The sequence below is a fragment of the Actinia tenebrosa genome, unplaced genomic scaffold, assembly GCF_029948245.1.
Source record: "Actinia tenebrosa isolate PJP-AT-01 unplaced genomic scaffold, QUT_ActTen_1.0 PGA_scaffold13__45_contigs__length_12533684, whole genome shotgun sequence".
Lineage (NCBI taxonomy): Eukaryota > Metazoa > Cnidaria > Anthozoa > Actiniaria > Actiniidae > Actinia > Actinia tenebrosa.
In genome coordinates this window covers 1,881,796-1,894,968 of record NW_028292573.1, presented here as the reverse complement: position 1 = coordinate 1,894,968, position 13,173 = coordinate 1,881,796, and the positions used below count along the sequence as shown (strand labels likewise).

The window sequence follows — 13,173 nt, the reverse complement described above, 5'->3', positions numbered from 1 at the left end:
TCTGTCATGGATTAGTGACAAGAACTACCATCAAAGCTCCTTCCAAGAATATCACAATGCCAAACAACATCTGTGCTCTGTAATTAGCGAAAAGAAAGTGGAGATATTCCATTCACGATTGAGAAGCAGAATAAGTAAAAATGACAAAGCCCCACAAATTCAAGAAACAGCCCGTCTACTGGCCAGGTCCAATTGTGAACCCAATTACTTCGAAGAAGACTATGTCAATGGCTACCAACGAGGAATTAGTGACCAAGATTTGCTTCTACTGTCTGGTAATAATAATTAAAAAATTCATTGTCAAACTAGATTCAATCTGTATATCCATCAATTCAATTCCAAACATGAATACTGTGCTTATAAACATACATGTATGTATATAGTTCTAACATGTAGTCTTTTTTTCAGGTCTAGCAGCTGAAAGTATCATGGAAATGTTTGAACGTGTAGCAACAAATCTTGGTCAGTCATATGAGCTCCCAAGACCAATTAACGAGGCTGGCAAACCATACGGGAAATCTTCATTCCATCTTGCAAGCTTTAACAAAGCCTTCTGTAGGAAAAGTCTGCCTTTGGGTTATAGATGGCCATTGTTTCAACCCAACAGCACTGTGGATTGTGATAATCATGACTGTCAAGCACCAGTAGAGTCCTCAACCAAGAGACTGACATGTGGTCACTCATTTCACCCTGAGTGTTTGACAGATAACCAATGTAGCATTTGTCTGTCAAACCTCATTAAAGATGTACAGCAACTCTCCAACGCATGGAACATTCAGCTCTGAAAGCCAGTTGAAGATGACGATATTGACTTTGAGGATGATAATGATGATCATGATGAAGATCCTGGTGATGATGAAGATCCCAGTGTACCTACAAGCAGCAAAGATTATAAATATTTCAAGTCTACTTCTTTTAAGCAACACATTCAAAGTAAATTGTCATCATTAAAAGCAATACTTCACAAGCAACAACTAATTCCAGAGGAATAAATGATTTTAGTGGCGATTTTTTTAACCACACGATTAATATGTTAATGAAAATGTAAATAAATATGTAAATAGATATGTAAATAAATATGTAGATGATATGTACAAAATATGTAAATATAAATATGACCATGGAACTTTTCACAGGAAACTTTTTCAATTTCCCAAATGGGAAATTAATGGGAAAATTTCCCAAAGTTGGGAAATTATTGGGAAAACACAACCCAAATTTGGGAAAATTTTGGGGATTGCAGAAAGGCTTTTTTTAAAATACAATATATTCCCAAACTTGGGATAGCATTGAAACCATTTTCCAAACAAAACCCTGAGATGGGAATACAATGGGAATAATTTCCCAATAAAAATCCAAATATGAAATAATTTTCTTAACGTTTTCCAAATAAAACCCTGAGATGGGAATACAATGGAAATAATTTCCCAATAAAAATCCAAATATGGAATGATTTTCTTAAAGTTTTCCAAATAAAACCCTGAGATGGGAATACAATGGGAATAATTCTACCTTGCATTTGCATACAATCGAAGGTCACGTGAGATAGCAAGCATTGAGTATCCGAGCTCAGTGCGAGTTTGACGTCCGAGCGAACAGTCGGTAAATGAGAACTCACGTTGAGTTTAATACCAATTATTGGAATTTTACTCTATAAAGATGGACAATACGGCCAAATCAACACTTCCGAAACCTCCAGAAGATGTGGATTTAGAATCTGACGTGGAAGGGGACGACCTGAACGAGCCTAAGAATCCTGTGGCCCACACGAGTATACAAGAAAGGACCTCCTCGAAGTCCAGCCACCAAAATACCACAGAGGGCAGTAGTTCTGAGATAAAACTACTAACATCAGCCATTCTAAACTTAAGTAAACATCTTACACAGAAAGAAGAGGCCCCTTCCGTGAAGGGAAAAGGGAAAGGTCCGGCTAAACGACAATCTACAGATGCCGAGAATCTTCCCGCCAAAAAATCTCGCCATGACGGCCATCGCTCCACGAGCGAAGGCAAATCATCCTCAGAAATTACAGGGGATGACAGCGACACAAATGAGCTCCTTAATGAGCTCTTGAAGCCAAGTACTGGGCTGTCAGATGGCGAAAACGATTCAGATGACTCACTCGACGACACGCTCTCAGAGCTACAAAAAGAGTATGAGTCGGACGACCTTGTCGGGGCTAAGCTTCAAAACAAACAACTAGCCAAACTAGTCGATAAAATGTTCAGGCATCGTATACCTGACAAGGGCCTGAAAGACAAAATTGACCGTCAAGAGAGCCCGGAAAACTGCCAGAATGTTAAACCTACACGGGTGAACCAAGGCATCTGGCGTAAACTTGGTGAGTATACCAAGAAGAGAGATCTTCAGATGTATAAGATACAACAGGCCTTAGTAAAGGGGATAATACCAGTCGCACGCATGACTGACCTGTCCATGACAGGACGTGTGGACAAAGAACAGCTGCAGGACATGAAGAAAATGGGCCTTGAGGCTTTATCACTATTAACTCATGTCAATTATGAAATAAACATGCAGCGAAAACAACTAATGAAAACAGACATAGGAAAAGATTATGCAGTCCTATGCTCTCCTCAGGTCCCTTTCTCAGATATGCTCTTTGGTGATGATCTCCAGAAACAGCTCAAAGATATAGGAGATGAAAATAAAATTGGAGCTAAATTCCAGACCAAAGGGCAACAGAACAACAACAGTGGTGGATCCTACAAATACTCTCAGAGGGGTTCAAAAAACTTCAGAGGCCAAGGCTACAGACCTTGGAGGAGGAAAGAAGCTCAGAAGGGCTCCAAAACACCACAACAACAATCCAAATAAACCTGAAATCACACCCAATTAGCCCTGATGAGCTGGTAAGTGCCACAAATTTTAAGGCAGGCAACATAAATAAATTTGTTGATAATTGGAGGCAAATCACCTCTGATATTAACATCCTTGAGATCATTACTGGCTATCATATAGCCTTTGACACTATTCCCTGTCAAACTGCAACACCTTTTGTTCAGTTTTCCAAGGGTGAAGAACAAATTATTGCCACAGAAATTGACAAACTCTTCAAAAAACAGGTTATTGAGAAAACTTCTCATTGTAAGGATGAATTCATCTCAACAATCTTTACAAGACCAAAGAAGGATGGATCTCACAGACCCATCCTAAATCTAAAAAAGCTCAATGAGCATGTTACCTACCATCATTTCAAGATGGAATCCTTACAATCTGCTACCCAGTTATTAAGACAAGGGTCTTGGATGGCAGTACTTGATCTCAAGGATGCATATTATTCAGTATCTGTAGCCCAGAAACATAGAAAGTTCCTCAGATTTGTGTTCAGAAACTCAGTTTATGAGTTCACCTGTCTGCCCAATGGGTTATCAAGTGCACCAAGAGTGTTCACTAAATTAATGAAACCAGTTTATGCATCACTTAGATCAAAAGGTAACCAGTTAGTAGGGTACATTGATGATATCCTGCTACTTGCTGACTCATCTGAGGTACTCAAAACACAAATAAGAGAGACAATGTGCTTGCTCACATCCCTGGGCTTCACTGTTCATGATACTAAGTCAGTAACAAACCCTACCCAAGAGGTTCAATTTTTGGGTTTTATCATAAATTCAATCAACATGCAAGTCTCCATGGTCCCAGAAAAAGCAAAGAAAATTAAAATTGCATGCAAAGCTCTGTTGAGTCATAAGGGGCGTGTACCCATAAGAGAGGTTGCCTCAGTAGTGGGACTTATGGTGGCTTATGGACCTTTATTCTACAGATCCCTAGAGAATGACAAGACGATTGCCTTAAAGTCTAATGGCTGGAACCTAGATGGTGATATGACCATCTCACCCCTTGCCAGGGAGGATTTGAGATGGTGGATTTCAGATATTGACCACTGTCCCAATCCTGTAATCTTACAGCCACCTACCATAACTCTCAAAACTGATAGTTCCCTAAAGGGATGGGGTGGCATAATTGAGGGTTCTAAGTTATTAGCAAGTGGCAGATGGTCAGCTGAAGAAGCATACCATCACATTAATTACCTAGAAATAAAAGCAATCTTTCTGTCACTCAAAGCACTCTGTGGACACCTGCGGGCAAAGGCCATTAAAATACTGTGTGACAATACTACAGCAGTATCATACCTTCAGCATATGGGAGGTACACATTCCCTTCAGTGCAATGAAATTACAAGGGAAATTATTCTTTGGTGTAGAGAAAGAGAATTAACATTATCCATATCCCATTTGCCAGGCAAACTCAACATAGAGGCGGACAGAGCTAGCCGAGATTTCCATAGCAATACCGAATGGTCTCTTGACTTAGTTTGCTTTCAGAGCCTGGCAGCTAAGTGGGGAATGCCTGAAGTGGATATGTTTGCTTCCAGATTGAATTATAAGGTTGAAAAATATATTGCCTGGAAGCCTGACCCAGGGGCAATAGCCATTGATGCCTTTACTGTTGACTGGGCAAAATATCAACTGATATATTGTTTTCCCCCTTTTAGCCTGATAGGGAAAGTCCTTCAGTACATACAACTAAGCAAAGTTATGGCAATCTTGGTGGTCCCACAGTGGGAAACACAGTTCTGGTACCCACGCTTACTTCAAATGATGCAGGATCAGCCTGTCAAGATAAACAACCACAGCCAAACATTAACACTACCTTACAGCCCAAAGGAAGTGCACCCTCTGTATCCGAAACTAAAACTCATTGGCTGTCTTGTGTCAAGTCTGCCTTGACCAGCCAAGGAGTATTTGGTGAACCTCTTGACATTATATTGAAATCATGGAGAGAGGGAACTCATAAACAATACCAGACTTACATTTCATCTTGGGTTCAGTTCTGCAAAGATAACAATGTTAACCAGTTACACCCTGAACTACAACAGGTCCTAGACTTCCTGACTCAGCTCTCTAAGAGGATGAGCTACAGTGCTGTAGGAACACCAAGAAGTGCACTCTCCACCTTCATTACAGTAGATGGTGTGAAAGTAGGAAGCCACCCTGTAGTCTCCAGGTTCATGTCAGGTTTGTTCAATATAAAACCTGCATTACCGAGATACTTAGAGACCTGGGACCCACAACAAGTACTCACCTTTTTAAAGGATTTTCCAGTTGTTGAAGATTTATCTCTAAAGCTCCTAACATTGAAAACGGTAATGATAATGGCACTAATATCTGCTCAGAGAACTCAAACACTACAAAAGTTATCTCTTGATAGCATGACAGTAAAGCCTGATGAATACTCTTTCAGAATCACCTCATGCCTTAAACAGACAAGTGCAAGAGGTGGAAAGAACCGCCATCTGCATCCCATCGTATTTAAACGTTACAGTTCAGACAAAAGACTTTGTATTGTGACTCTGCTAAATGCATATATCACAAGAACAGCTGCCATTCGTAAGAATACCAGACAACTTCTGATTTGTCATGCAGAGCCTCATGGCCCAGCATCTAAAGACACTATATCTAGATGGTTAAAACAGACAATGAAGGCAGCTGGCATAAACACTGATATCCCTAAAAGCCACAGCACAAGATCAGCATCTACTTCAGCAGCTAAAGCAGCAGATGTCCCCATTCAGGACATAATGACCACTGCTGGGTGGAGATCAGACTCAGTGTTTGCAAAGTTTTATGACAGACCAATCTATAGAGAGAACAAATTTGCTGAAGCAGTTTTAACCAAATAACTGACTTTATTATTCTTTGAGATTCAGTCTAGATTTAGTATATCATACTCTAGCTTTCTAGGCTTTGGGTTATGACCTATGTATGTTCTAGTGGAACAAAAAATACAATTTATACATGTTGCTGCTTGGGCTATGTGTGGTTGATTTTGGGAGCCTTTGAGCTTTAAAATCTCACGTGACCTTCGATTGTATGCAAATGCGAGGTAGAATTGAAAAATTAAACGAGACTTACCTAAGTCGAAGTTGGATTGAGATTCTACCGTAGCATTTGCAGGAATGAGGAGGTCACATCCCACCCAAGCCCTATACTGTTGCCCATGATACTCTACACATAGAATATTTATTTTCCCCATTAAGTCCCCAAAAATCGCTTTAAAGACTGAGCTCGGATACTCAATGCCTGCTATCTCACGTGACCTCCTCATTCTTGCAAATGCTACGGTAGAATCTCAATCCAACTTCGACTTAGGTAAGTCTCGTTTAATTTTTCAATTTCCCAATACAAATCCAAATATGGAATAATTTTCTTAAAGTTTTCCAAACAAAACCCTGAGATGGGAATACAATGGGAATAATTTCCCAATACAAATCCAAATATGGAATAATTTTCTTAAAGTTTTCCAAACAAAACCCTGAGATGGGAATACAATGGGAATAATTTCCCAATACAAATCCAAATATGGAATAATTTCCTTAAAGTTTTCCAAACAAAACCCTGAGATGGGAATACAATGGGAATAATTTCCCAATACAAATCCAAATATGGAATAATTTCCTTAAAGTTTTCCAAACAAAACCCTGAGATGGGAATACAATGGGAATAATTTCCCAATACAAATCCAAATATGGAATAATTTCCTTAAAGTTTTCCAAATAAAACCCTGAGATGGGAATACAATGGGAATAATTTCCCAATACAAATCCAAATATGGAATAATTTCCTTAAAGTTTTCCAAATAAAACCCTGAGATGGGAATTATTTTCCAATAAAAGCCCAAGCCTGGAATAATATCAATACCATTTTCCATAAAAAACACTTTGGATGAAAATGGGAATGTCTTATGACAAGAGTGGAGAGATACACAGGAAACTTTTTCAATTTCCCATTCTTGGAAATTTTCAGGGAAATTCTTGGGATTTTTATGGGAAATTCATGCTACGATGAGTTGCCTTTCCACGACAATTCCAACACTTGCAATTAACGTGTGTAAAAGGTTTTTCCTCGCAATCACAAGATGAAATATCATTCCTTGACCATGATAAATTTTCACGCGTGGAATTATGGCGTTCCATCCATGCCAAAATTCATAGTTGACATTCGATATTGTAGTTTAAGTATTCTTCTTGGTTTGTACGATTGGACATTCAAGGTTAGATATTTTTTACGGAGTTTTCACAATTCTACTTTGTAGTTAAGAGTATGTCGATATTGTAGCTGAAGTATTCTTGTTGGTTTGTACGATTGGACATTCAAGTTCAGAGTATTGAACATTCAACTTATGAATATCCAACCGCAATCACTTTACATGCCGTCATCGCGGGCTCAAGGTACGAAGACTCCTCAAAATCATGGGGAGCTTAGCTTAGTTCAGTATGTTTTGTGGTTACTGGAGGTGTAGTACAAAGTACCGGCTTAGAACACTTTCCTTTTTTCCTCTGAAAATAATCAGTCATTGAAATTTGGCAGACCCTAGCTGTTGAAATTTTATCCTTAATTATTTACTCTTGATGACGATGGTATTGGCGGCAAATCCTAGAAGTAATCGACAGGGAAGCTCCGAGTAGACTTCGGCCATGGAGGATGTTCTCATAAGATCATAAGGCATTATTATACTATTTATAATTGTTATACATCGTTATTTTGTTTATTAATTATAATTCGTAAACAAAATTTAGGAAACTTTTCTATTGTAATCTTATCTAATCTGTGGTTCAGTATCACTCCACCAAGGTGTTGCTAATTATGACGCAATCTTGGATTAAATAAATAGACATCTAACCAACTCAAATGCTCAGGTTTCATAGTTCTTTGTTTTAGTAGGGACATTATTTGTACCAACACAACGGGGTGACGCTTTCTCGAACTAAGCTAAGCTCCTCATGCTCACGTGGATTTTCGGGATTTTGTTCTGGCGACTATGAGTGAGGAGTTAAATGAGGTGAGGTCGGCCCTGTTAAAGGTGGCCGATCGACTATTGGCATTGCAAAGAGGAGGTGTTCCACAAGGTAAGATTAAATAGTAGTTTGTATAAAATAAGAAAGATTTTCCTATTGTTTTTTTTTTTTGGAATTTCACACATGACGGGTCCACATGACGCACAATGCCGCACACGTACATGAGTTCCAAGGAATGAGTTCAGCTTCAAGCTAAAGATATTTTAATATTCATATCAAAATTATCTATAATAACCCGACCAAAAGGTAATAATCTAAAAAAAAGGAAATAGAGTATGTGGTAGTATTATGTATAGGCTTTGCGTGTGGACTGACTTGACTGACTGGTCAGCGCGTGCACTTTGATCCGTGGTATTACACGACAATAGTCTAGAGTCAAGAGGTATTATTTAGCTGTTATGGGAGATTTTATAGTCTGTGATGTCACTAGGAATTTGTACTCGCATAAAATTCCTGCAGTTGATTCTTCTACCATTTCGGTCATTTCCAGCTACAAGTTTGGCCGCCACTGATTTCACTTGAATGCAGCTAGCGCTGCAATTATTTAAGCTTACAAACTGTCATTCTAGAAGTGGTATTGCTATTTTGATAAGTTAAGAAACTATATATATTTCGAAAAAACCGGCATTTTTAGTGAGATCCTTTTTATGTATTCTATATTTTTCTGTAGTTCTAAGTTATATGATCCTATACGTTAAATAGTGCTGTTGTCAAAGTCTTTTCACATTTATCAGATAAACATTCCAAAACTTTTTTAGGTTTTCTTGGTTTTCTTAGTTAATAATCATGTGTCAAACTTCTCAGATGGTGCACAAGCCTCTACAACTGTATCTACAAGTATATCTACCCGTGCTTCTTCTACAAGTTTATCTTCAGTTCCAAACTCCGCTGTGGTAGAACAACGAAGGTTGTTTGGATATGCTTCCAAAAAACAGTATACTAACAAAAATGGAAAAGGAAAAGGAAAAGGCAAAAATGAGTCCACATGCACCCTTAAATTCGTGTGCCTTGCCTCCAAGACTGCCTCAAGTCCTCCTTCTTCCATTAAGGACAGGACCCACCTCTCCAACATGGGGCTAGGAGATGGCTCAATAACTTTTGGTGCACATGAACATGTGTATCAGAATATTCTCTTAAAATACCCTGCATTGAGCATGGCAGGGGGATTTGAACTATATCTTTTTCAGAGAGGAGGAGGTGAAGATGGGGGTTTTCATGTAATCAACCCACCCCATATATCAACTAGTATCAAACAACTGGCAGGTCAAGCAAAGATATACATAAGACCTCTGCAAAGGGATATTGAGCAACATCAAACATTGCGGACAGAATCACAGCTGGATCAGACTGAAGTAAGTCATTTATTTATGAAAAACAAAACAAAGGTTATCTGATAATTTTGATTTTATGACAATAAGAGCCACACCCATGAAATTATACATTTTTTAAAGTGAAAACAAGGAACCTGATTAAGTACTACTGTAATTTTATACTTAATGGGTTGCGGATGCCAAGTGTATTCCTCTGTAATTTAGGAATTAATGGAAGGTCATAATGTGCTATTTTCTTGTCTGTCTTGATGGGTTAGTTTTTGCTATTTGTTTTTCGTGCTTGTACCCATTGTCATACATTGAAATGGCTATAACAAAATGTGTTTTTATTATAACAGGAATCTGAAGCTGCCATCCCAGTTGTTGATTGTTTTGTATGTGGAAAAGCAATTCGCATGAATGAAATGTCAGCTCATCAAGAAACCCATGAGTTTCCAGCAATCAACACACCACCAGAAAAGGCATGGGACACATATCATAAAAACATATCATGTAGTTTTAAATAATGCCAGCACTATAATTATTGCATATATAAACCTTTCAGCCAGCCTATATTGTTTATTCTGAAAAAAATTTATCCCCATTCCCATACTTGATCAAATATACGCCTATTTCAAAGAGAACACCATTACATTTAATCATAATTATTGTATTTATGGTGCATTTTCATCAGTCATCCTCAAAAATTGCTCAACGCATGGCTGCTGCTTTTGATAATAGGTGTAGAGGTAGACTTGCTTCCACAGCATTGAATTAATAAAATTTTAAATTACCAGCACTCTCTGCAGTCTAGGCTTGATCATTGTGACAACGTTTTTTGAAATAGGTGTATATAATAATAATATATGATATATAAATATAATTTGACACATGCACTAGCTCAGATACCCTTATTTTTTATGTAATTATGTTCTTGGCTTTTGCAGTTATGATAATTCACTTTATTAACTTTGATGCATTTAGAGCTCTCAGTTTTTTACAAACAATTTATGTTTTTCTATTAATTTTTGCAGAAGCAGAAGACATTAGATTCCATTGCAGTACCTACTAATAAGAGGTAAATTATACAAAATGTATAACACTGCCATTTGAACTACTGATGAAACAGCATAAATTGACATATATATGCATATTTCATTTTATTTCATTACTAATTCCAGAATTATTCCACAATCTGGCATTGAACCAGCACCAGTACCCAGTACCAGTGGCCTCCAAGATACAATCATGATTAAGGAGATATGCCCAGATGCCACTGATATTGAAATTCAAGGGGCTTTGGATGATTCTAATGGCAATACAAATGAAGCAGTTGGAAGATTGTTAGGTAAGTAGCAGTTGGCCACTACAAAAACGAGCAAGGGACTCGGGAGAGTTTTGAATTTTAATGTAATTAGCAAAAAAGTTTTCTCATCTGATAAAGTATCTCTAGATTAGTAAATCTGGCAAGTTTGAACGTGTTTTGTTAAAAGGTACCAGAGTTATCAGCCCTCAAAAATGTCAATTTTTTACAGAGAATATATGGCTTGGGTAGACACCCATCTACCCAAGCCATACCCAAGCCCAAGCCTCTTGTATGATAACTCAGTAATTAAGAATGTTTTGAGCAAATGTCATGTTACACCAAAGTCAACATATGTGACAAAGTTTGTGCTTTCCTCAGCTCTGATAGGCCTTTAATGATTTGGCCAATATTTGTCCTTGAACTACCTGACTAGTGCCCACTTGTGAAATCTTTTCCACCACTCGAAGATAAACTTCGATATGTTTGCTTCACCATTCAATATCCTCTATATTATTATGCTATAATTATCCTCTATATTATTATACTATATTAGTTTGGTAAAAACCTACTTATGGTCTATCACCAATCTGGCCCTCTGATTGGCTGAGCTACTCGTGGTCTATTAGTGATAGACCTCTAGTAGCGAAAAAAGTCGATTTTGAGAGCACCCTTTATTGGACCGATCACTAGGTTTTTACTAAAACAATTAGACCTCTTCCCCTCTTGGTCTATGAATCAATAGCACATTCGGCCTTCGGCCTCATGGGCTATTGACTCGTAGACCATCCGGACTCGAGGACTAATTGTTAAATAGTATACATTATATTGATATAATAGTAATGTATAGACCTACGATATTGTCTTTCTCAGGAATATACAGTATGCCATCTACATGTATAACAATAGATGATGATTCTGTTGGTGATAACCATGGCAGTGAAAGTGACAGTGAGTTGATGAAACCTGCTTTTGAAAACCACAGTACTGATGAATCCCCTGAGACTGCACTACAATTGTTACAGTCCCATGTAATCGAGAATGCCCCATCCAAACAAATAATCACAGTATGCAGAGTAGATGGGGTCACTGAACTAAGAAAAGAAATAATGGGAATCTATAAAAATCCCAGAACAAATTTGAAACTTATGCCAAGAATCCGATTTGAGGAGGAAGAAGGAGTGGGAAGTGGCCCTATTCGAGAGTTTTTCACAGAAACCATGAGAGCCTTAGATGAAGGGATTCCCTCAAGTTCCGGAAAACCGCTGATGTTTATAGAGGGAGAGAGTGAGCATCGCGTTCCCACACATGATCACTCCCTCAGATTGACAGGGGCTTATAAAGCCATGGGCAGGATGATAGGCCATTCCATTCTCCATGGTGGTCCAGGACTGCATGGGATTTCTCCAGGAATAAAGTTTTATCTGTCAAATGATAAAAACAGTGACACTCCACCACCTCTGACAGTAGAGGATATTCCAGACTGGGAATTGAGACAAGTCATTAGTGAGGTAAGACAAAACTAAAAAAGGAAATCATATTATCATTATAATTGGTAAATATTTGCAGTTTGCCAATAATTTTCTTGTGATAGATTAATATTGCTAACCTTTGCATTAACTCGCAAAACATTGCATAAATTTGCACCAATTAGCAATTTTTGTAACTGTGTACAGGGGTGGATCCAGGAAGAGGGGTGCAGGGAGTGTGCACCCCTCCCTCCCTGAGATGAGTGGTCCATAGTTAAGTGCTGCATCCTTCCCAATACTAAAATCCTTGGGGGTGGCACCCCTTACTGTAAAAATTCCTGGGTCTTCCAAAAAAATTCTTCTATGTGTTTATTGAGTTAACTTAACTATACGACACATTTGATGAAACAAGGTGAATAGATTTTATTTACAGTGCAGACACTTGAGCCGTGTTTTTTTAGCTAATACCTTCACTGGGTTTAATGCTCCAAAAAAATCGTATAATTCATATACTGTATATATATATCCCATAATTACACGCGTCAAAATGAGTTCTTAACAGAAATTGCACCGAATTAGCAATGCTGCTGTTGAGTTTCTGCTGTCTGTGTTTCACAGATTTTCTATAATGAGAGGATGAGATCGCAATCCGATTGAAGCTCAGAAAAATCCCTAACCACATGGTAATACCAAGTCTGCACTTTCCTACATCATTAAAGGTTCCTGAGACCCTGCCCCCTCCCTCCAAAACAATTGTTTTGTTTCATTTTTGTTTTGTTGTGGTTTGGTTTGTCCATAAGGGTTGGTACGTAACCACTCACTTAAATTCTTTTGGAATGTTGTCTTTGTGCATTTTACAATATCATGTGGAATATCAATATCAGGTTGTTGAATTGGGTTGAAATGGATGGAAATGTACATAGGCAATGCATTAGCTGGGTTTGGTCCATTGTATATAGGTCCACCCTGCATATAATTATGGGCTAATTATTTGACATTGGAAGTCTTTCTATTGTTTTCTTCTAAATATTCTTTTAATCAGCAGCAGCTTGACCTCACTTCCATTCAAATGAGAAGTCTCACCCAGAGTCAAAGAAGTCCTTTGGACCCTCATTATGGAGGCTGGATTAAGACGCCAGATGAATGTCATGTGAAACCGCAAGCTTGTTATGGTATGGGCTTATGACATATCATTGGTTATTGAAGAAACGC

General features: G+C 38.1%; 3 protein-coding genes across 3 annotated transcripts; all 3 read left to right on the top strand.

Annotated features, from left to right (window-relative positions):
* Positions 1–1,659: 1,659 nt before the first annotated feature.
* LOC148911594 (uncharacterized) lies at positions 1,660–2,844 on the top strand. Its single transcript, XM_089029166.1, has one exon. The coding sequence runs from the start codon at positions 1,660–1,662 to the stop codon at positions 2,833–2,835; it is 1,176 nt and encodes a 391-aa protein (XP_088885292.1). The 3' UTR covers positions 2,836–2,844.
* Positions 2,845–2,862: 18 nt separating this feature from the next.
* On the top strand, positions 2,863–5,886 carry LOC148911593 (uncharacterized). Its single transcript, XM_089029165.1, has 3 exons — positions 2,863–2,870; positions 2,927–4,409; positions 4,517–5,886. Exons 1-3 carry the CDS (start codon positions 2,863–2,865, stop codon positions 5,702–5,704), a joined length of 2,679 nt encoding a protein of 892 aa, XP_088885291.1. The 3' UTR covers positions 5,705–5,886.
* Positions 5,887–10,227: 4,341 nt separating this feature from the next.
* On the top strand, positions 10,228–13,147 carry LOC148911592 (uncharacterized). The gene is made up of 4 exons (XM_089029164.1): positions 10,228–10,267; positions 10,371–10,537; positions 11,366–12,003; positions 13,004–13,147. Exons 2-4 carry the CDS (start codon positions 10,438–10,440, stop codon positions 13,145–13,147), a joined length of 882 nt encoding a protein of 293 aa, XP_088885290.1. The 5' UTR covers positions 10,228–10,267; positions 10,371–10,437.
* The last annotated feature ends 26 nt before the right edge of the window (positions 13,148–13,173 follow it).

Bases quoted from the DNA above. Each gene is read 5' to 3' on its own strand.
- LOC148911594 (XM_089029166.1), top strand. From the start codon at position 1,660: ATGGACAATACGGCCAAATCAACACTTCCGAAACCTCCAGAAGATGTG.
- LOC148911593 (XM_089029165.1), top strand. The intron at 4,410-4,516 runs GTTGAAAAATAT...TCCCCCTTTTAG, and splicing joins CTTCCAGATTGAATTATAAG to CCTGATAGGGAAAGTCCTTC.
- LOC148911592 (XM_089029164.1), top strand. From the start codon at position 10,438: ATGATTAAGGAGATATGCCCAGATGCCACTGATATTGAAATTCAAGGG. The intron at 10,538-11,365 runs GTAAGTAGCAGT...TGTCTTTCTCAG, and splicing joins AGCAGTTGGAAGATTGTTAG to GAATATACAGTATGCCATCT. The intron at 12,004-13,003 runs GTAAGACAAAAC...TCTTTTAATCAG, and splicing joins TGAGACAAGTCATTAGTGAG to CAGCAGCTTGACCTCACTTC.